This window comes from Papilio polytes, unplaced genomic scaffold (genome assembly GCF_000836215.1).
Source record: "Papilio polytes unplaced genomic scaffold, Ppol_1.0 DF821400.1, whole genome shotgun sequence".
In the NCBI taxonomy this organism is placed as follows: domain Eukaryota; kingdom Metazoa; phylum Arthropoda; class Insecta; order Lepidoptera; family Papilionidae; genus Papilio; species Papilio polytes.
In genome coordinates, this window is record NW_013527804.1 from 5,948,448 (window position 1) to 5,970,459 (window position 22,012).

General features: G+C 34.9%; 3 protein-coding genes across 8 annotated transcripts; 1 reads left to right on the plus strand and 2 right to left on the minus strand.

The window, feature by feature from the left end:
* Positions 1–71: 71 nt before the first annotated feature.
* On the minus strand, positions 72–1,329 carry LOC106108797 (AN1-type zinc finger protein 1-like). The gene is made up of 3 exons (XM_013290072.1): positions 904–1,329; positions 708–810; positions 72–641 (listed from the first exon to the last, which is right to left on the minus strand). The coding sequence occupies exons 1-3, from the start codon at positions 1,185–1,187 to the stop codon at positions 114–116; spliced, it is 915 nt and encodes a 304-aa protein (XP_013145526.1). The 5' UTR covers positions 1,188–1,329; the 3' UTR covers positions 72–113.
* Positions 1,330–1,669: 340 nt separating this feature from the next.
* LOC106108913 (valine--tRNA ligase) lies at positions 1,670–14,310 on the minus strand. Of its 2 annotated transcripts, XM_013290263.1 has the most exons (19): positions 14,063–14,310; positions 13,639–13,806; positions 12,928–13,061; positions 12,632–12,790; positions 12,107–12,368; positions 10,994–11,124; positions 10,441–10,538; positions 9,724–9,848; positions 8,775–8,920; positions 8,135–8,324; positions 6,523–6,642; positions 6,140–6,328; positions 5,957–6,063; positions 5,596–5,823; positions 4,813–4,954; positions 4,142–4,309; positions 3,626–3,820; positions 2,781–3,065; positions 1,670–2,321 (listed from the first exon to the last, which is right to left on the minus strand). In XM_013290263.1, exons 1-19 carry the CDS (start codon positions 14,222–14,224, stop codon positions 2,106–2,108), a joined length of 3,225 nt encoding a protein of 1,074 aa, XP_013145717.1. In that variant the 5' UTR covers positions 14,225–14,310; the 3' UTR covers positions 1,670–2,105. The 2 variants fall into 2 exon arrangements, with proteins under 2 accessions (XP_013145717.1, XP_013145718.1); XM_013290264.1 differs by lacking the exon at positions 6,523–6,642 and having other exon boundaries at positions 14,063–14,309.
* Positions 14,311–14,756: 446 nt separating this feature from the next.
* Positions 14,757–21,814, plus strand: LOC106108855 (transformer-2 protein homolog beta-like). 5 transcript variants are annotated; one of them, XM_013290147.1, is made up of 8 exons: positions 14,757–14,966; positions 15,063–15,196; positions 16,339–16,486; positions 17,207–17,335; positions 17,918–18,090; positions 18,559–18,606; positions 19,240–19,382; positions 21,366–21,814. In XM_013290147.1, exons 1-8 carry the CDS (start codon positions 14,952–14,954, stop codon positions 21,389–21,391), a joined length of 816 nt encoding a protein of 271 aa, XP_013145601.1. In that variant the 5' UTR covers positions 14,757–14,951; the 3' UTR covers positions 21,392–21,814. The 5 variants fall into 5 exon arrangements, with proteins under 5 accessions (XP_013145601.1, XP_013145602.1, XP_013145603.1 ...); XM_013290148.1 differs by having other exon boundaries at positions 16,465–16,510; XM_013290149.1 differs by having other exon boundaries at positions 16,465–16,486.
* Positions 21,815–22,012: the final 198 nt, after the last annotated feature.

Here is a 22,012-nt window from a genome sequence, read left to right on the forward strand (position 1 = left end):
TTATTTATTACCATTTGTTGTTTTATTATGTTACCTTAAATAGAATTTACATGTTTATATAACTTGTTTTATATTACTAAAACATCAATGTCCAAAAAATTATCTTGGAAATATCAACTTAAAAGAAATATATGTGAATTTTCATCCAAATCATTCAATACACTATTACTGATATACTCCACAACTAATTTGTCACCTTCTAATAAAATTTCTTTACTGATTAAATCATTCATTTCTACATCCATTTTTAATGGACTGATACAATATCCATCCAATTGTCTGAAAATCCTTAGTTTTGCATCCCCTAATTTATTGTTATCATTTTTAATGTTACAAGTATCACAAATACTATCCAATACTCTACCCAGAGACCATTTTGAACTAATAAATAAAGGGACAGTATCTTTTAAATCAGGGTCCAATGTTAAAGTCTCAATTAATTCAACATTATTGACATCTGTAACTATTTTTACAGGTTTCATATCTAAATTGGCAGGTTTCTTTATTGCAAAATATATTCTGTCTGAAGCCGGGATTGTTTTAGGACCTAAGGCTTTCTGTTTGATCCTCATGAGATGGATTTTTGTTGCGGTTTTAACTTTTGCCGATGATTGAACTGCTTTTCTTATATTTTCTGTTATCTAAAAAAGAGTTTGATGTAGTAAATTTTGAAGTAATGTTTATGGTTTTTTTATATGAAAGTTTACCTTTTGTTGCAAGTGTTTGTTAGCCTCGTGAAATTGCTTCCTTGGTGCTTCGTACTGTTCTATTTTCATTGCCATTGTTTCGTCATCTATTTCAGGACATGATCTAAATAAACGAGAATCGGTATATTATACTCATAAATAATGACAAACTTCTTTAAGATATGATGAATATTTGACAATATAAACTGATACTTACGGATGAAACCTATGTTCGATACAATAATGTTTATTACATTTGCTGCATAACATCTCATGCAAATTGCCCTTTTTACAACCTTTACTTGAACATCGAAATATTTCATCGTCACTTTTTAAATTGACATCTTTAGGTTTGGGAGCCATTTCACAAAGACCTGATGTACAATGTTCACCAAAATGTTCTCGGCAGTACACCTTTCCACATTTACATTGCAAAGGCAGAAAGTCTTTTTGTTTACATTCTTCGTTTTGGCAGTGCTCTCCAAGTGTTGGAAATTCCATTTTTAAGCTTCCTTCTTTTCCGCAACATTTAACAATTGGGTACTAAGTAAAAAAAAATACATGTAAATAAGAGCTAACAATGAACAACTTTCTTTGTAGAATTAATGATTTTCAATTTAAAACCTAACCTAAAATTCAGTGACATCTGACATTAAATTTTGACAATTTGGCATCGTTCAGAAATGATAACAAAGGAATAATAAAATGAGTTTACGATAAACCATTATAAAAGCGCAAGTCTTAAAGGATCTGGATAAAATTTGGCATAGATGTAGTACATAGTCTGAAAGGACACATAGGCTATTTACTTTTGTTCTTTTAATTCCACGCGGAGGGAGTTGCGGGCAAAAGTGTTATTATAAAAACAAAACATTAAACTATGTGAAGCCTGTTTTTAATTGCAAAAATTATGGGTCGAACCATGATCTACAAAATGTTCGGTTTTTCAAATCGATACTGGGATGTTTAAATAAAACAACAAATACATTGGAAGATTTTATTATAAAAGAAATAAATAATATTGAAGTAGTAAAATGTACATCACATTGGATATTGTATATTGCATTAAACTTTTCATTGCAATATTTAAAGATTTGATTCTTTTTTATTATTTCGATATCAGTTATGCATTCAACAGATTGTTTATGGAACACGAAAAAAGAAATTAAAAGACAATAAATTATTGTGATGTCTGAGAATTGAACACAAATTGAATACTTAAATTATTACAAAATGCATTTAATCACTACTACTTAATTCACAAGACAGTACTATATAGATTGACAAGAATATTCGTAAATAAATTATGACAGTTCACTAGCGCCCCTAAACGTCAAAAAGTGACATTGACTTATGTCCGCATTTTACATGCATATCTTTGTCTGACTATAAGTATTGTAACATTTAATTTTTCACGTATTACATGAGTTTTAGTGTTGCCATAGCTTTATTTAGCTTTTCCAGTTCCCCCTGCGATTGGGAGAGTTTTTCATTGTTATTCTTCTGTACTTCTGTTGGTACTTTAACAGAGTAGTCAGTCGCGGCCATCGCTTGTTGGAGCTTGTTAACAGTTTGTGACAATAATTCTTTCTTCTTTTCAAGTTTAGCTATCTCTTTCTGTGGATCTATCAGGCCCTGTTATAATGAAAATGTGAAAATTAAATCATACTAATATTATAATTGCGAAAGTTTAGATGGATAGATGTTTGTTAGAGCGTAGCATAAACGGCTGAACGGATTTCGATGAAATTTGACAATAATAGAGGATAGTCTGGAAGAACACATAGGCTACTTAGTTTTTTTTTAATTCCACGCGTACGGAGTCGCGGGCAAAAGCTAGTAAAATTATAATACACTCCTTTTAATATACTTATACATAGTGTAGCACTGCCAAATGATATAAAAGTTAAATAAAATAAAAATAGAATTAAAAAAATACAAAATGAATTTCAAAAGTTCCTTTTCACATTAAAAAAAACGGATTGAAAACATCAACCTTAATGTCTTAAAACCTTAAATATCTTTTAAATACGAAATTAAATATAAAAGAGATAGGATGTTCTTTTAAATTAGGTAAATTGTTTTTAAAATTACCTTAAGCACCAAATGTACTTCAATTTTATCAGAGACGGTAAGTATGGAGCACCCTGTAGGCGGCTGTTCGTCACTCAGCTCGCTGTTGGAGAGCGACTGCAGGCTCCTCATCAGCGCCCGCAGCTGCTTCACCTTCAGCTCTGGGGCTATGATGACGTGGAACGTGGTCTTCTGCTTGTTGGTCAGGTTGTACTCGGACCGAGTGGATCGGATGAGGTGGACCATCTTCAATACTGTATCCACGTCGGATTCCAATTCTTCCGATCGCCAGGGTGTATCCGCCTCCTAATCATTTAAAACAATGTTTTATTTAACTGAATTTAAAAAATATTTTTGACATATCGAGGTCATTGACCTGTAAAGATCAGATTTTATAAAAAAAAATAAAATAATTTTGATCACAAACTGTCAAATAGATACTGTCAATAGCTAGAAATGTAAAAAAAACAAAAACCTAACATGAGGAAGCCTAATTTTAGTCCCTTTTCCTTTCCACCCTTTTCTTAAGAGGAAAGGATGGGAGGGAAAAGTGGATTTGACGGTGGAGGAGATGCATAGGAAGGGGAAATGTCCTCTTTATGTGCGTCTCCTCCTCCGTCAATTAGGGTAGGCAACGCATCTGCAATTGCGGATGTTTATGTGCAGCGGTCGCTTTCCATTTCGGTGGATTCAGGTGGCCGCTTGCTCGTTTGCCACCTCGTATTATAAAAAAAAAAGATAGATTAGAAACGTTTACATTTGTAAAATCATTTATTTTACTAACCTCATTAGTTAAAAGCTACAAAAAACTAGTGATGACGTCACAATATGCACATACACATTGTAAACATGACATATTTACTTACAGTAGGATAACTAGCAACACATATAGAAGGGCAGGATGTATCAGCTCGAGGCAGCCGCTGGTACAACTCCTCGGTGAGGAACGGCATGAACGGGCTGAGCAGCTTCAGCCCGCACTCCAGGGTCGTGTACAGCGTCTGCCGCGCGCCAGCCTTCTCACTCTCAGACCCAGTCGCGAACACCGGCTTCAGATATTCCTGAAAAAAAAAGTAAAATAGAAAAAAAAACTAGCAAAAAATACTAGATATTGAGAAACTATCGAGAGACTGAAATATATCTAATGTGGTATTCTATAAATTTGTTAAATCTGTTTACACTATACATTACAATGGTGTGAAGATAAAAATGAACGATATTTTAGTGACAAAAAATTATATAAAAACATTTACAGAATGGTATAACATAATTTAAGTGCTAACTGGCGCCAGTGAGCAAACATACTATGTCCAGTGTACAACTGACTTACTGTACTGGCATACTGTCTATATCGTAAAGTATTAGTGGAGTATCTAACTTACCAAGTATACATCACAGAGGTCGTACAGCCAGAGGTTGTAGCAGTGCGTGGTGGCGGCGGGGAAGTCGTACTGCTGGAAGCCAGCGGTCACCTTCTGCACGGCCAGCGCCAGCCGCGACAGCATCCAGCGGTCCATCGCCGACAGCGCTGGGAGATGGCTTGTATGCATCTGGTTACAGATGATAAAGGTGACATCAAGTATTGGATGGATCAGTCATCAGGGAGTAATGATGGTGATGATGGAAGAATAACCTGGAGGACGAAAGCCTGGTGGGGCCTATAGGAGTAACATAAAGAAGGGGAGATGATAATGCATACAGTTTTGGAGATTGCCGTATCAAGGGGGGGCAATTCCCCCTTTCCAGACCCTAGATATCTAAACTAACAAGAAAACTAACACCGTCTAGGTATATCGACTCACATAGGTAACTCAAAACGACGTAAATTTTTCATTAAAAAATATTGAATCACATAAGTTGATAAGCATTCTCTTTGGATTAAAAGGAAATTATCACTATTAACCCCCCCCCCCCTGGATCAATGATTGGCGACGCAGATGGTGTCCAATATTCCAGACCACAATTGTTTTTTTTTACATAGTAAATAATAAAGTCGAAAAATATACATGTCCTTTGTCCCAATCTCCTGTCAAATATATGACACTGTACTGACCTTATACGTGGTGCCATTGGGGAAGTACATGAGCGCGAACTTGGTGGCATTCCAGAGCTTGTTGCAGAAGAAACGGTAACCCTGAACACGCTGGATGTCCAGGTTCAGATCGCGACCTTGCGTCATCGCGCACAATCCAAACCTAAGAGAAAACATTTTAATTCAAACAAGCAGTATCAATACATTTTTTAGATAAATATTTACATTTTATCGAAAAAAAATTACTGTGTGAAATATATAATAAAAGATTAAAAACGAAATTCTGCGTTTAATTGTAAACTCTAACTCTTCTCTCTTTTTTTACAGAAAAAGATACCCTTCCCGTATTTCCCCTTCTTCCGTTCTGTGCGTCTCCGATCGGTCAAACGCATTTGCTATTCCAGATGTCTATGGGTCGCCTTGTTATTATATCGAATTTAGATGCATTGACGATTCGAATCCTTTTCTACTCTGTTATAAAATAAATTCAAAGAAAAAGAAGAATAAGAGAATGAGAGAGAAAGCTTAATAATAAAAATTCAATAGTTTATTGGCAGGCTGAAAACCAGCTCCGCATGGCTTAGGACATGCGGTCCACGCTGAGCCTGCAGCCCATTGTTGTCGATTTAACTTTTTTTTTTATTTAGCTCATAAGAAACTGTTTTTGTGACAACAATAAAAGTATTTTTATTATTTTTTTAGTTTTTAAACTACTATATAGCTAAAACGAATTGTATATTTAACTAGTTTTTTATGGTTTTGTATTGTTGAAATAAAAAAACTCCAGTTGTCAAAAGTTCTCACCTCAATGCGTCAGTACCACACTCAGGTATCCCATTAGGGTAGTCCTGCTTCTGGCCGCACTTGGCCTTCTCTATCTCGCGAGGGTCCAGGTTGGAGTGCTGCAGCTGCGCGTGCAGCTGCTGCAGCGTGACGCCGCGCACCACGTCCACCGGGTCTATCACGTTGCCTAGCGACTTCGACATCTTGCGGCCGTGCGCGTCCCGCACCATCGGGTGGAGGTAGATCTCTCTATAACAAACACGCATCAAGAGAAGTGATTCTCAACCTTACTTTTGTTGCGGCACACATAAATCGTACCTAAGTTATAATGCAAGCTTTACAATACACATACAAAAACAATCTTTAAGATATAAAAACTCACTTGAAAGGAAGTTTCCCCATGAGACGTTGACCAAAGAAGACCATCCTTGCCACCCAGAAGAACAGAATGTCATGTCCAGTCTCCAAAAGAGTACCTGGATAGAATGCCTGCAAACAAAACCATTTATAAGTCAATCTAGACTCTTAAAACATATAAAAACATTTAAATTCACGATAAAATCACCTGCAAATCTTCAGTCTGGTCCGGCCATCCGAATATAGAGAAGGGGAAGAGACCGGAAGAGAACCACGTGTCAAGAACATCATCATCTCTTGTCAGCGAGATCTCGTCTTTGCCCACTTGGAACTTGACCGCGGCCTTTGCGAGGGCCTCTTCTTCTGTATGCGCTGATACCCATAATTCTTCTTCTTTCTGCATTCGTTAGAATAACAATTTAATTTGTTAGAATAACAATTTTTACGATGGATTACTAAAACACATGCGCAAATAAATCAAACCATTTGACAGTAGACACACCTAAATTGAACAAAAAAGTTTGAAAGTGCTATAAAAAGCAGTGTAGGCAACACAACATGCAACATTAGCATATTTGAATGTAGACGTACGGGTGCGTGGGGCGGAGGCTTACGCGAGCGCACGCGGCCGCTCTTCTTGCGGCCCGAGCGCGTGCGCCGCCGCCGCGCCGCGCCGCCCGCCCCGCCCTCCCCGCCCACCTCGCCTTGCCACTACATACACCAACTTATGTATGGATATTTGTATAATCTATCCATACAATATTTTATTATACAATACAATACGGACACTGATCGGCAGGACGCGAACGCGAGTATATCCGATTGATCACTCACCTAACGGACCCCTAACGAGTTCGAAACTGTCGGTGCCTACACCGAAGGTTGTCAAGTGAGTTTAACCGTGTTATAAGTTATTTAGTGAATTTTTAACGCCGGCGTCCAGAAACGCGCTGTTTATTAATAGTTCCTATACATTAGTAATAATGAAATATAGCCTATGTTACTCACAGATAAATTACCTTTCTGATGGTATAAGAATTTTTAAAATCGGCCCAGTAGTTTTTGAGTTATTTCAATACATACAAAAATACAAAGTTTTCCTCTTTATAATATTAGTATAGATAATGTCTTACGAACGTTTTAACAATTTAAATACAAATGTAGATGATAATGAGTTCCTTCCTTCAAAAAAACCTGTTTAGATTTTCAAATTCAAACCTATATGTTCTATTATAATTAACAACCTGCTCTTGTTCCTATGAAGGGTTTACACAATAAATACTGCTCGTCCATACTCTATGAACCTTCCTATCTGAATTCACATACTTAAGCATATCCACTTTCACAGAATTATTTATGGATTCCATATTTAATTCCCCAATATTTTCTACAAGATTTTACCCGCATCTGTGCTGAATTAAAAAAAAACGCATTTAAAAAATGTGTAATTATTTAGTTAAATCAACAATTTTATTTAATAAACATCTAGAATCTAATCAGATAATAGATTTCTGGATATTCTAAGGAATCCTAAAAATAAATCTTACTTATATTATATACTAATATACTAATATTATAAATACGAAAGTTTAGATGGATGGATGTTTGTTAGCTTTTGTAGCCTAAACGGCTTAACGGATATCCAGGAAATATGGCACAGGTTTAGAGCATAGTCTGGAAGAACATATAGGCTACTTTTTATCCCGGGAATAGTTACGGTTCCCGTGGGATTCATTAATTTAGTTTTTTAACGTTTACTCGATCATTCTGCAACGGTTCAACATATCTTATTGAAATTTGACACAGATATAAAACAAAGTCTGGAGTACACATGGGATAAGCTTCATCCCCGAGGTATCCGGTTCCCGAGGGATACGTAGCTTTTTGTTATTTATATAGTTCGTATGTTTTCTAATACCACGCGGACGAAGTCGCGGGCAACAGCTCGTTCAGCTATAAACCCCATTTTCGTTCGCAGGATTGATATAGTAGAATCTCGATAAGTTAAAGTCCAAACACAAAATATTTTAAGTTTTAGAGGTTTTAAGTTATCAAGGGTCTATGTTATAGAGGTTTTGGGCTCTGGGAAGGGAACATATTATTTTTTGACGGTATAGAGGTTTTTAAGTTACCCAGGTTTGAATTATCGAGGTTTTACTGTATAACTATTTGTTTCAATAAACTGATTCTTAGTACAACTGACCTGTTCTGGCAGAGTGACCTTGTAGGCTGGTATTTGGTGTCCCCACCACAGCTGTCTGGAGATGCACCAGTCGCGGATGTTGTCCATCCAGTGGTACCAGGTCTTCTCGTGAGCATCCGGGATTATCTTCAGCTCACCACTCTTCACTGCTTTAACAGCCTCCTCGGCCATTATATCGCATTTTATATACCTACGAATTATAATGCGAATTTATAAAAAAAACCGCAGAATTAAAAAAAAACAGTCTATAACACTCCGGAATACATGAGCTATCTTTCCGTGAAAGTCACATTAAAATCGGGAAAGCAATTACGGAGGTCAGCAGGAACAAACGAAAATTTTAAAAAATGTTATCCATATCGAATACATCATTCGTTCACGAATAACATATACATAAATTTTATAACTTTATAGACACCGATTTTATAAATGTGTAGATATAATCAATTTTGAATATTAATTTTCCAATTGTGTACCAGTATCTTTAAACTTTCAAAACAATAAAAAAAGAGCCTTTTTCAAGGATATTCACATGTCACATTTTACTAGCGATATTGACAAGAATATCGTATCACATTAAATCGTAAAAACGTTGAAAAAACATTTAACTATAATTTTTAAACAATATAAATTGCCTTACCATTGTGGCTTGAGCATCGGTTCCACGACATCCTTAGACCTGCTGCAGAGCGGCACCACCATCGCGTGCTCCTTGGTCTCCTTGTATAATTTCAGACATTCCAACGTCTTTAGGATCTCACGACGCACTTGGAAACGACGCTTGCCCTGAAATATAATAAATTATATAGATATTACGTTTAATTTTTTTTTATTACAAATGTATGTATGTATTACATTAAAGGAAACATAATTTACATTTAGTTTGTAAACTCTTCGATGGATAAATGTTTTTTTCATTTTTATTAATAACTAGCTTTCGCCCGCGACTCCGTCCGCGCGGAATTAAAAAAAACAAAAGTGACTAGCCTATGTGTTCTTCCAGACTATCCTCTACATCTATGCCAAATTTCATCGAGATCCCTTCAACCGTTTAGGCTACAAACTCTAACAAACATCCATCCATCCATTTAACTTTCGCATTTATAATATTAGTAAGAAGTAAGAAGTAAGATAGAACAAATTACATATTCAAAATTAGCTGAATTACAAAATATCAACATTCAAATCTAAATTTAAACATCTTAAGTTTTTATTAGTTAAGAAAATCCGAAAATTCAAATATAATCGAAGCATTATTAGCCTAATGGTTAGAGGTATTGATTATAACATAGTAGAGCTCGAATTCTAGTCTATAATCGTAAACGTAGTTAGACTGCTACAATAAATATTAGTAAACTAGCTGTTCTCGTGCGGGTTCATCCGCATGAAATTATTAAAATATATACCCCCTGAGTTTAATGGCGTGAAAATATATAGCCTAAAGCGTGACGTAAGTGTAGGGTTTTTTATTAAAAAAAGAGTTATTTAAAAATATGCTGTAATTGCTTACATCTTAGGTAACAAAGAAGTGTGTGGTTACGCTTTATTATAATAGTATAGATTACAAAAATGTATACTAATGTACTCACAGCGAAAGGTCCACAGTTATCGAGTGTTACCCCTTCATCGTCAAATATAGTAATGAAGGGCAAGTCGTGACGTTTACCGATGTCGTAGTCATTAGGGTCATGAGCAGGAGTTATTTTAACAGCACCTTTTAATTAAAAAAAAAAAACATTTAAACCATATATGTAGTAAGACTGTCCATACAGAATTTAAAAAAATGTTAATTAGCCTATGTGGTCTTCCTATATTCTTTATCTGTGCCAAATTTCAGAGATCTGTTCAGCCATTCTTTAATATGTTCTAATAATCATTGGTAAATACATCCAACTAAGATTTCGCATTTATAATATTACTAGTTTTTATTTGGGACGTTATTTGCTTAATTAAAAAAAAAACTTAGCAAATAGTCTGCGTTTTCGACATATGTCCCAAATTTTACCAAGATCTATTATTTTTTATATGCAGTTTTGGAGATACTTATATACCAACATCCATCCATCTAAACTTTTATCATCATTTCCCTCCTTATCCTACTCCCGTAGGTTTGGCCGCAACAGATTATTGTCCTCCAAATAACTCTATCATACATCATCTCAGTCATCACTCTCTTCTTAATCATGTCACCTTTCACGCAAGCTATCCATCTCTTTCAACATCTACCTCTTCCGGTGTACCTCCACACATCCATCTATACTTTCACATTTATAATATTAGTAAGAATTAAATTGTCATATATTTACCTGTTCCAAAGGTTATATCCACATAATCATCACCAATAATAGGTAATTTTCTATCCAGTATTGGATGCACCAAATACCTCCCAATCAAATGTTTGTATCTAAAACAATTAATATTTAAATACTTTCATTCCCAAAAAGACATGTACAGTCACTTACATGAGAATTTACATTTACAATATGTTGATTGTCGCCTATGTTCTTTTTATATAAATTTTGTACAATTTTCTAATATATGTTTTGTTAACATTAATTTAAACAAATTAAGTGAATCCGCATTTTTAATGGAGGATGGTAATATGTTATAAAGTTGTGCTCCTTCGAAATTGATAATTTTTACGCCATAGTTGGTTCGTACTTTGGGCAGAACAAGTAAACTTGCTCTCCGGTTACTACGTTTATTAACATGCGATATTTTTGCAAAAGATATGTTAGTGTTAATTTGTTTTTTTATGATTTTTCTAATGATGACAATTACATTAACTCTGCTTAGATATTTCATACATATCGGTCTTAAGTGTTGCTAAAACTAGTGTATATGTTACAGTTAAAATACCTGACATCTTTCGGATTCACAGCAACGGCAACATCTCCAAGCATTGTCTCCACTCGGGTTGTAGCTACTACTACCTCTTCACTGGAACCCTCCAATTTGTATGCAAACATCACAAGTACACCAAATTCCACCTACAAATGTGCATGGAATAAACATTTATACGAAAATACAAAAACCATTTAAACATTTTACCATTAAAATTCAATATTATTATAGAAAAAGACAAGCTCTATTTAAGGTTTGTTACAAAATAAACTGAATCTTGTTAATGTAGGCTACCGACTAATTCTTGATAAATTCTCATATAACTTGAATCAATGAAAAGTCAACAATATTTTGTTTCAAGTTAAAAATATTTGAATACTAGCTTTTGACCATGAATCCATCCCAAAGATCAAAAAAAAATCAAAACTAAGTAGCCTTTCAGACTATATCCTAAACCTGTACTAAATGTCATCAAAATCAAAGCCTGTTCAGAGATGTATCCTAAAAAATAATGCATCTAAACTTATGATTTATTTTATTTATTTAATACTTTTTGCATAAATATTAAAATACAAATGTTTAAACTATACTAATACAAAATATGTGCAAGGGCCTTATTGCTATGAGCAATATCTCACAGGCAACCTAGTGGGACAGGAGTAGATAGACAATACACAAGGGATTTTTTTTTATAATATAATGTGACAAACGAGCAAGCGGCCACCTGAATCCACCAAAATGGAAAGCGACCGCTGCCCATAAACATCCGCAATTGCAGATGCGTTGCCTACCCTTAACTGATGGAGGAGGAGATGCACATAAAGAGGACATTTCCCCTACCTATGCGTCTCCTTACCGTCAAATCAACTTTTCCTTCCCATCCTTTCCTCTTAAGAAAAGGGTGGAAAGGGAAAGGGACTAAAATTAGGCCTCCGGCACCACACTCATCAGACGAAACGCGGAATTGCTTCCACTTCACGCCTATTTTCTGTGTGGTCGTGGTATTGCACCTGGCGAGCCGGCCCATTCGTGCGAAGATGTTAAAGCGGGCTCTACCACTAGTAATATACTGTAATACATATAAAATAACACTAACACAAATATTAGTAGGATTTAAAATATAATTACTTTATGATCATATCCTGGTATACTGAGCATAGTCCTTCCCGTAAGTTCCATTTTATCCACTTCAATATCGGATATAGCACTCTTCAGAGTACACGACCAGTTGACCAATCTGTTAGCTCTGTAGATATCCCCAGCTTCATGAAGTCTTATGAATGCCTCATTGACAGCTCGGCACATTGAAGGGTCCATTGTAAATCTGACTCGGGACCAGTCAAATGATGAACCTAAGGACCGTAGCTGAGAGTAGATTCTATCACCTTTCCTGTAAAAGAAAATTAATTATCTCTGGAAATAATATATTTTTGGGATGTTTATTTATTTGTTTTTAAGGATACATAACTAGCTTTTGCCCATGACTTCATCAGCTTGGAATTAAAAAATAAATTAGTCAGTAGTCTTTGTGTCATTCCAAGCTATATTCTACATCTATGCCAAAAATTATTGAGATCCATTCTCTTATTTTGGATATAAACGACAAACATCCATCTCAAATTAATAATATTAGTAGTAATGCTATGTACTTACTCATTCTTCCAGTCCCAAACTCGTTTGATAAACTCATCTCTTCCGAGATCATGTCTAGTTTTCTTCTCTTCCCTCCAAACCTTCTTCTCTACTACCACTTGGGTTGCGATACCAGCATGGTCACAGCCAGGGTTCCATAGAGTTGTTCTTCCATTCATTCTAGAAAAAAATGTAATAGTATTAGGCTAGTTTCCTAACTAGTGTATATTTTATTATGTGTAGTGTGTTGGTAGCACTTAGAATGAAATTACTTAAGAATATACCTATCAAATTAAGTTTATAACTTAACAACTTACCTATGCCATCGAGTGATAGCATCTTCAACAGCATTAGTTAATGCATGTCCCAGATGGAGTGTGCCAGTTACATTGGGTGGTGGAATGACCATCACAAATTTACCTTTTGGATTATCCTCTAATACAGATTTTCTCTGCAAAAGAAAGGAAGAAAATATGAATATCGGTAAATGCAGAGTAATTCTAAATTTTTCTTAACTTACAAATGAAAGTTAAAAAAGCAACAGTTACTGAAATATATCTCTTTACATATAACATTTTTTTGCAGACCATCAAGATGAGAAAGTATCGTATCTCGGCCACATGCTCAGACTCAGCTCAGAGTCAAAAGAAATCGTGGTTATGCAACATCCCAGAGTTGACAGGAATTGCGAGTGCCGCCCAATTGTTTCGCCTCGCAAGAGATAAAGACAAATTTGGAGAACTGACCGCCAACCTTTGCTAGTCAGAGAGGCACCTTAAGAAGAAGAAGAAGACATATAACATGGCTATGTGCTATTTATAATAAGCAACTTCATAGACATAAAAACTAGAGTACACATTGTTAAGTAATGTACCTTCGGGAACCTTTTTATTGGAAAGTAAGTCTCTTTAGGTTATTTTTCAAAAAAGGAAAATTAAGACTACTTAAATACTCCCCTGTAAAGTTTCGAAAATATCTCTTACAAATAGCTATTAAATAAAAATCAAATTAATGTCATATTTACTTACCCCATATTCTGGCTTAAAGAATCCCTGTTTCTCCCACCATTCATACCATGCTGCTTCAACATACTGAGGACTGTAAGCATCCGGCATCGGTCCATTGACGTCTTTTTTATCGCCTGGAGCTGTGTTGGTAGAATAAACAGCACTCTCTTTTGTTTCTTTAGTTTTTTTCTAAAAATAAATGAAATTCCTTACAAGTTCAATATGTAAGTGCAAATTATTTAATTCATAATTCAAATAATTTAACTTATTGTTATTTAATGATGCAACGTCGTCACCAAATCGCGTCAGAATCCTTTCACCAGGATATCTAACCTAATCAATACTAATATAATCGCCATCACATACTTTATGGATGTTTATAAAAATAATGATTATGTTATACTAAGCATAAAACAAAGGCAATGTTATATTTTAATATTCATACCTCGGGCTTATCTTTCTGAACAGCTGGCGCTGAACTTTTTTTGTCCATCTTGGCTTTCAGTTTTTCTAATTTTGCAGCCTTCTTGGCCTCTTTCTCCAGTTGTTTCGCTGATTTTTCCTGCGGCGGATCATCAGGACCATTTTGCGCTTCATTATCAGCCATGGCTTTAGTTATTTATGTAAACTGTAGCACAATTTAAATAAAATCCTACATCTAACGATGTGGTGGAAATGGAAAAGTGACATTTGGAATTAAAATGTCACAGTGACAATTCTTGGAACGTTTCAATTATACAATATTTGCAAAAAATAAATTAAAGATTGCAATAACACATCTTTGGGATTGTTTTCATAATTTATACTTACATTTAATTTTTTTTAATAGTTTGTATGTTCTTTTTAATATTTGAGATGTATTTTATATTTACATATGTTCTTTCATTTTTGAAAATTTGAATGAGAATTGAGAAATAATTTGTACTGATCTTGTAGATTTTAACAATATAAATAGAAACTGTATGTTTGCGAATTTATCTCAATTTATTGAAATTATGCGCAATCGGGTTAAATTTAGTTTTTAGCGCGCATCTTTTCGCTCAGGTTTGCATCTTCGCTTGAAAAACACGCTTTGATTGGGGCGATTAGGGGACGCGGAAAAGGGCAACATTCACCAATTTATTCTTGATTTCTTTTCTTGTTTATTAAATTTTGCCGCGCTTTCGTAGCGTTTGGCCGTTTGACGAACGTCTGATTGACGCCATTTTGTTTTTCGCTCAACCGCGTTGTTCTGTTTCATGTTCACAAATTTTATTTTCGCGATACAAGAATTATAATTAGATCAGTGGTGATATTTCAGTTTAATTCCTGTTGCTTGTATTGTTGTGATCGACATGTCTGATCGAGAGGTACTATATTTAAACTCGAACGACATTTATCATTAGTGCCCCGTGTGCTTATTTTACCGAAGCTGAATTTAATGTTTCGGGTTGCTCGTGTTACAGAGAAGTCGCTCGAGGACACGCAACGGTTCCCGGGAGCCAGCTCCGAAGCCACCGACGATGTCGAGGGGTCATAGCCGAAGCCGGTCTAGGACGCCGCCTCCGCCAAAATCATCCAGCAGAAAGTATAGGAGCCCGTAAGTAAAATACTATGAAAACTTTCTCAACCACCGCTTAGTTTCCTATAAATGTAATAATTTCAATGCTGATACCAGTATTTGAATTAATTTGTTGATATAACCTCTTCGGTCACGGTACTATGGTTGCGCAATGGCACGAGGTTTATTCCAAAATTGGCCTTGCATTTTTTATGTAAAGAAGTTGAAGAAACTAACACTAGAAACTAAATTAGACGTACATCTCAGGGTACAACATTAAGTTGATGAACTTATAGTATTTGTTCCAGAGCTTGTTTGTTTTCCTAAAACTGACACATACTATGTCTGTTATCAATAGATGTTGTACAAATTAGATTATTCTAAAATATATAGTGGTATTTTGTAAGATATCACTAATATGAATGCATAAACAGTTTGTTTCTAGCCTTGAGATCTGAATAAATGTAAATATACATAATGGGGAGGCCACATACAAGGTCAACTTAAATGACTCTAGATGGTATTGATAAACCTTAATATACTAGTTATCTATTTAGTTTTATATGTTAAATTTACAAATTAAAAATGCAAATTCAACTTTCTTTGAAAAATCTTTAAATGTAAGCAAAATCAGTTAAACACAACCACATGTGTTAACCAAATATTGAATATAATCATTAGTTGAAAATTAAACACTGATTAAATTGAATAATAAAAAACTAAAGTACTAACTGTTTGATCAATACAGTAGTATAACTATAGTAACCAATGCCTTTATCAACAAACCATAATTTGTCTGATAAGAGGCAATTTTTACGAGCTAGTTTTATGTACACTTTGAGTGTTTTTAATGTTTTTAAATTTCTGAAACATGTGTTTCTATAAACTTACTTAATTACTTTCTGACAGATAAAATGCAATATTTTTCTAAGAAAACAAATTTGGTTCTTAGAATTACGATTTTTTTCCTTTGGGTAAATATATATATGGAATTCGACAAACATGTTGCTATTTGCTGGGACTTGAACACAGGACTTGATCGTTAAATGCTTAACCTCTGAGTCCATGGGCATCAGAGTAATTAGAATTACGCGATCCGCTGCTTGTTTTCCCTTCTACTATAAAAAACGGTGATTATCGTTTAGTGGAAATATTGTTTAAACAGTAAGTTGTTACCGCAGGACCCGGTCCCGCTCGGGTTCGCCGCGGCGCGGGTACCGTTCGCGGTACTCGCGCAGCCGCTCCCGATCCTACTCCCCTCGCGGCTCTTACCGCCGCTCGCACTCCCACAGTCCTATGTCCTCCAGGCGCCGCCATCTTGGAGACAGGGTGAGTGGTGACATTGGAGATAGGGTGAGGACACTTGTATTAATACTTTTTTATATATAGTCTGTGTATGCTGTTCCGAATTTAGATATAAACTCTTACATACATATCTCTAACATTGTAATTCTTAAAATATATCTGGTCTATGTCACGTTTTGTCTATATTTTGTAACAAATTACAATTTACACCTTGTTAAGTAAATGTTTTTTAAATTAACATTTGTCTTGACTTGGAGCAGTGTATACCAATAAGTCATGTGCATGCCAAACATTATGTCAGTCAGCTGTGAGATTTTAAAGTCTATGAATTTGGTCAGAGACTGAGAACATGCCTAGATTAAATATTAGTAACAAAGATTAATATGAGTTAATTTTGTATTTTCTGACAATATGTTTGGTTCAAACATGGCTTTAAAGTGAGGAATTCGTAGGCTTAGAAAGTGCTCTGTATAGATGATTTTTAATGCCATTTGTAACTAAACATACAGAGTACTGTTTTCCTCACTATCTTTTCATAAATTAAAATTAAATTGATGGCATTAATTTTTTAATATGTAATTTAATTGTAACACTTTTGAAATTAATTACAAGAAATAAAGCTATTTGATATACTAAATGATAGTCTTTAGTTGGACCTTTAGTCTTAATCATGTTATGAATGAATTATATGAAAAACATGTCTAAACAATTATAAAATATGGAAGCACCTTCATTGTCGGACAGGAGAATCCAACACCATCCCGCTGCCTTGGAGTATTTGGTCTCAGTCTGTATACAACTGAACAGCAAATAAATCACATCTTCTCTAAATTTGGTCCAGTTGAGAAAGTACAAGTTGTCATTGATGCAAAGGTAAGGAATTTTGCATTATTTATCTTAACAGTGGTAGAGTCCATTTTAACATCTACCCATAGTTCAATACTACAACCAAACAAGACAGAAGACAAGTGGAAGCAATTCTGCATTTAGTCTGATGAGTGTGCATGGTTGCTTACTATGAGTCTTGTCCTTTCTACCCTTTTCTTACAAGCAAGGAATGAGAGAGAGAGGGAAGAGTTTGGAATGGGAAGTTGATTTATCAGGGGTTGGGACACAAGTAAGGAGCAATATTATCTTTCGGTAAATTGTAACTAAAATTAAGAAAGCCAAGGGGCAAAGTATCTTAATTATTTCTCACTTCATACTAAAAAAAATACAATTATTCTCTAAATTAATAAATACCTGATGTTAAGATCTTATTAATTATGACACCAAAGAATTTATTTAAGATCACACTTAGAATAGTTTTATCTCAAGTAAATAATCACAACTCTAAATATTCACAAAGGTCTATTTGTAATGTTATATATTTCACATTTTTAGTAATTTGGTTTAGAGGTTATCACTTTGTTTTTTGGTATTCTAGTAGTATTAGTAATAACGTAATTTCATCAGACTGGACGTTCGCGAGGTTTCTGTTTCGTTTACTTCGAGTCTCAAGACGACGCGAAGGTGGCTAAGAATGAATGCACCGGTATGGAGATAGACGGCCGACGTATTAGAGTGGACTTCTCTATCACGCAGCGCGCGCACACGCCTACCCCGGGCATATACATGGGCAAGCCGACGTGAGTATATAAATTGTTTATATGACAGAATTAGTATATAATAGGTATTATATAATCGAAATTATTCTTGTAATTGTTTGATAGTTAAATTGTACAGGACATGTTCAGAAGTTGGTATGTAATGTTCAAAGCAATTATTTCCAAACCTTCATGGATGCTATGATGAATTCAAAATTCATAGATTTGAAGGGTGGTAAAATATTCTGAGCAGATTTAGAGTGGGCTAACTGTGAGATAAGTTAGCTCACTAAAGGCCTGTTTGCACATCTTAGTTTAACTTTTTAAAATAACATTGTAAATTCAGCCGAATTACAACAAAGTAAATTTTGGCTCAGCTTTTTGGCACACATTGAAAAAAATGCATGTTTGAATTTTAAATGAATTGCTGTTTTGTGTTGTTTGGTTCAATCTTAGTAAATTCCCTAAAGATAGCAGCTGTTTATATAATTAAATATGAATATTTTGCAGTGTGAGCAGCCGAGGTGACAATGGATATGACAGACGCAGGGACAGAGAGTGAGTATAGGCTTTTTACTATAATCATATAAAACCTCTTTTGTAATAATCACATTGACTTGATACTTGGCGAGTTTAAATTCATCTGTTTCTCTATTTCTCTATCATTCTGAAAGTAGCTAATGTCAAGTTTTCTAATAAATAGGTAAAGTACACAAATAACCATATCTAATTTCAATATTAAACTGTTAAGTCGCATTGCAGTGACAAATTTGCAATTTCAAATCAATTTCATACTTATTCCAATATACCGTAACTAAATTTTCTAATGTATAAAATGCACCGTTAACACTTTTTTCATCAACTCCAAGTTTAATAATTAAATTAATATAAATTCAAATGTTTAGATGTATGGATTTTTCATACTGTCTACAAAACAGTAACAGATCTAGATGAATGAGAAAAACCGTTTTATAGTTTTGTTTTGTCCCAGTAATTATCTAGCAACTTAATATTTATTGTTCTTTTTCGATAAAAACATATACATTTGTGTATATGTGGATCAAAATCTATATTTAGTAATCAATATCCTTTGGCATAGATAGTATGCAAGAAGTTTAGTAGTTTTTTGAGTGCAGGCTGCCTGTTGTATAGCTAAATAGGTTTATGAGACGGGAAAATGTACTATTGTAGGGAGTACTACTACCGCGGCGGCGGCGGCGGCGGCGGCGGGTACCGCGAGCGCGACTACTACCAGCGCGGCTACCGGCACCGCTCGCCCAGCCCGCACTACCGCCGCTCACGCCGCTACGACCGCGACCGCTCCTACTCGCCGCGTAAGTCTTACTACCACCCCTAGGCGACCCCACCCACACTACCCCATACCCAACCCACCCTACCCAAACCCAACATAAACTAGGAAAGAGCCGTTGATTTACTAAGTAGCTCTTATGTCATAGCAATGTTACATAAACACAAGTTCAGTAACATTTTTAAATGATTGCATTTGGGATCTACATGTCATTGTTATTGGGTCCTTCATCGATGACATTGGTGTATCCTTCTCTTATAAAAATCTGGAATTTATTTCACTATTTTACCACCATCAGCTATTAATTTGCTTTAGTGGTACTATAGAAAAAATACTAGTCCACTTCTCTCCAATTTGCTAGATAAATTAAGTTCTCACTGTAGGGATAAAATGATACCCTCCAATTTCTACTTTTGTGTATCTTTCTCATTAATTTAGACATTATGTTTATGGGTTACATCCATTTCAAATTTTGTGGCTAAAACTAATTCATCAATAGATTAAAGTTTTAAATTATCTTTCCTTATTGCCAATACATCACCTTTCCATGATCCTGTCCATCCCAGAAATGCCTCTGAGGTTTAATAGGCTCATAATTTTCAGATATACCGCCACAAAATAACAGGCTGTAAATTTTTCTTGTATGTATCCACATTATTAGTTTTGTAAGCTTTGTTTTTTTCATTGATGTCTGTTATATTGTGATTGGTAATATTGATAAGTTTATAGAAGTGAAATAAAAAATTCTTTACTATTTTTCTTATACATAACTTCCCAAACACAACTGTAATGTTAAATGGAAATATTAAATTTGTCCTAGTAAATGTGTAGGGGCCTAATTATTGAAGTTATTGTGAACATTGTACTAAATAATTTGCAGTTTTATATAAGTCCCATACTAATGATTTGTAGACAACACAACTGACATGTTCTATAGAAATAATTGACTATAATGTCGACTGCTTTCGCTCCTTAGCTTGATAGTTTAACATATTAAAATAAAACATAAATTGCAAAAGACTTTAAATTTCTTACTTAACTGACTTGTGATTTTATTTTAGAAGTTTGTTTGCACTAGAAATATTTTAAAAAATGGAAAATTAATTTATCTTATAGTGGTTGACTTCATACCTAAGGAGCTTAAACCACTTGCCATTATTGTAATTTTAGTTATCTATATTGTTTTGAGGTTGTGATTTGGGTTTGGGAAACTTTGTAATTCAAGCAATATTAATCTGTATAGATTATCCTATGTTAGTTAAAATTGTACAATTTTGATCAGTGACCATATAGGACTGTTTATAACTCCTATAGGAGAATTAAAAATAATTGAAATTTGGCATGTCCATAGAAGTAATTATAAGTTGTTTGTAAGTAAATATTGTGTTTAGAGCCGCATGTGGTCACTCTGCAATGAGAGCATGCCAAAGATGTGATGAAAGGGTTCCCTGTAGAAAACAGTTTACTAAACTATTAAATTTTAAGTATCTATTGTATTAATTGTAATAATTAATGTTTGTTTTGTTTCTATCGATTCTTCAATCAAAAGATTCAATTTAGCTCAGTGTAATGTGACTTTTGATTTGATAAATCGATAGAAAGACGTGTCGTGTCACTCGTGACACACTGGTTACGCTCCTCTTTGACTTTGCAGGTCGATATTAGTAAGTCGGTGAGGCCTGGGCGACATAGATTTTGATACAACACACCCCAAAATGTGTGACCGGCTCCGTAATGCATTTATACTGTACCCGCCGGGGCCGGACTTAGGACGGATATTGAAATGGAAATGACTCTGTAATAGTTTTAAGTGTTAGCCGCGCAACGCGCCGCACAGTCAGCGTTCTCTTTGTTAGCTCGTAACTACCGTTACACGTCGAATGACAAGGGTCGTAGTATAAGTTAGTGCGCCGCGCCTCGTAAGGGCGCGATCGCCTCTAGAATGTAAAGTTAGCTTCTAATAAAGTTCATACATAAGTCTAATATTGATTTTGTTTGTTTTGAAAAGGTATTGAAACAAGAAGTAAAGGATGAAGTTCCTTGAAAACGTAACTGTGTTGAAGTTGTTCGAAAATTTTTCTTAAGAAAGTCGTTTTGAAATGGCCGTTGCCGAAATTCCCGGACGGCCGATGGGCGCCGAGAACAGGCGGCGCCGCGAAGCGTTCGCGAGCTTGTCTCCTGACTTGTTTGCGAACGGCTTGTGCGCTGTAGGGAAGCCGAAGCTCGCTCAAGACTCAAGAGAGAAGTCGCGCTCGCGGGCGACACTTTCTATGTCTGTGCCGTACGCACTATCTCTCTCTCTATCGGTGATCCATATGCATTTTATTTATCACATAGTATGTATTTACTGCATATTCATATATATATGATATATTATTATAGATTTGGTGAAGTAATTTTAGTGTAGATTTGTGTTGTGAGCGACTTGTTGAATAAATGATAGTTTTGTAACGTCGTTTCGATGTTTCTTCATTCGTTCTCTTCCCGTTCTCATCCAAAATATATCCCTTCTCTCTCCCATTCGTCTATTACTTGGGTATCGGCAAATAACATGCCCGCCTCTTGAAAGTTGAAAGGTTTTTGGTGTAGCAGGTTTTTAAATTATTATTATATATAGAACGTATATATATTTATTTTATTAGCTAATTATACATT

Bases quoted from the DNA above. Each gene is read 5' to 3' on its own strand.
- LOC106108797 (XM_013290072.1), bottom strand. From the start codon at position 1,187: ATGGAATTTCCAACACTTGGAGAGCACTGCCAAAACGAAGAATGTAAA. The intron at 811-903 runs GTAAGTATCAGT...TCGTTTATTTAG, and splicing joins ATCGAACATAGGTTTCATCC to ATCATGTCCTGAAATAGATG. The intron at 642-707 runs GTAAACTTTCAT...ACTCTTTTTTAG, and splicing joins ACAAACACTTGCAACAAAAG to ATAACAGAAAATATAAGAAA.
- LOC106108855 (XM_013290145.1), top strand. The intron at 17,336-17,917 runs GTAAGGAATTTT...TAATTTCATCAG, and splicing joins AAGTTGTCATTGATGCAAAG to ACTGGACGTTCGCGAGGTTT. The intron at 19,383-21,365 runs GTAAGTCTTACT...TGTTTTGAAAAG, and splicing joins CGACCGCTCCTACTCGCCGC to GTATTGAAACAAGAAGTAAA.
- LOC106108913 (XM_013290263.1), bottom strand. From the start codon at position 14,224: ATGGCTGATAATGAAGCGCAAAATGGTCCTGATGATCCGCCGCAGGAA. The intron at 12,791-12,927 runs GTAAGTTGTTAA...ATTTTTTTCTAG, and splicing joins GCTATCACTCGATGGCATAG to AATGAATGGAAGAACAACTC. The intron at 4,955-5,595 runs GTGAGAACTTTT...GTTTTCTCTTAG, and splicing joins TGTGGTACTGACGCATTGAG to GTTTGGATTGTGCGCGATGA.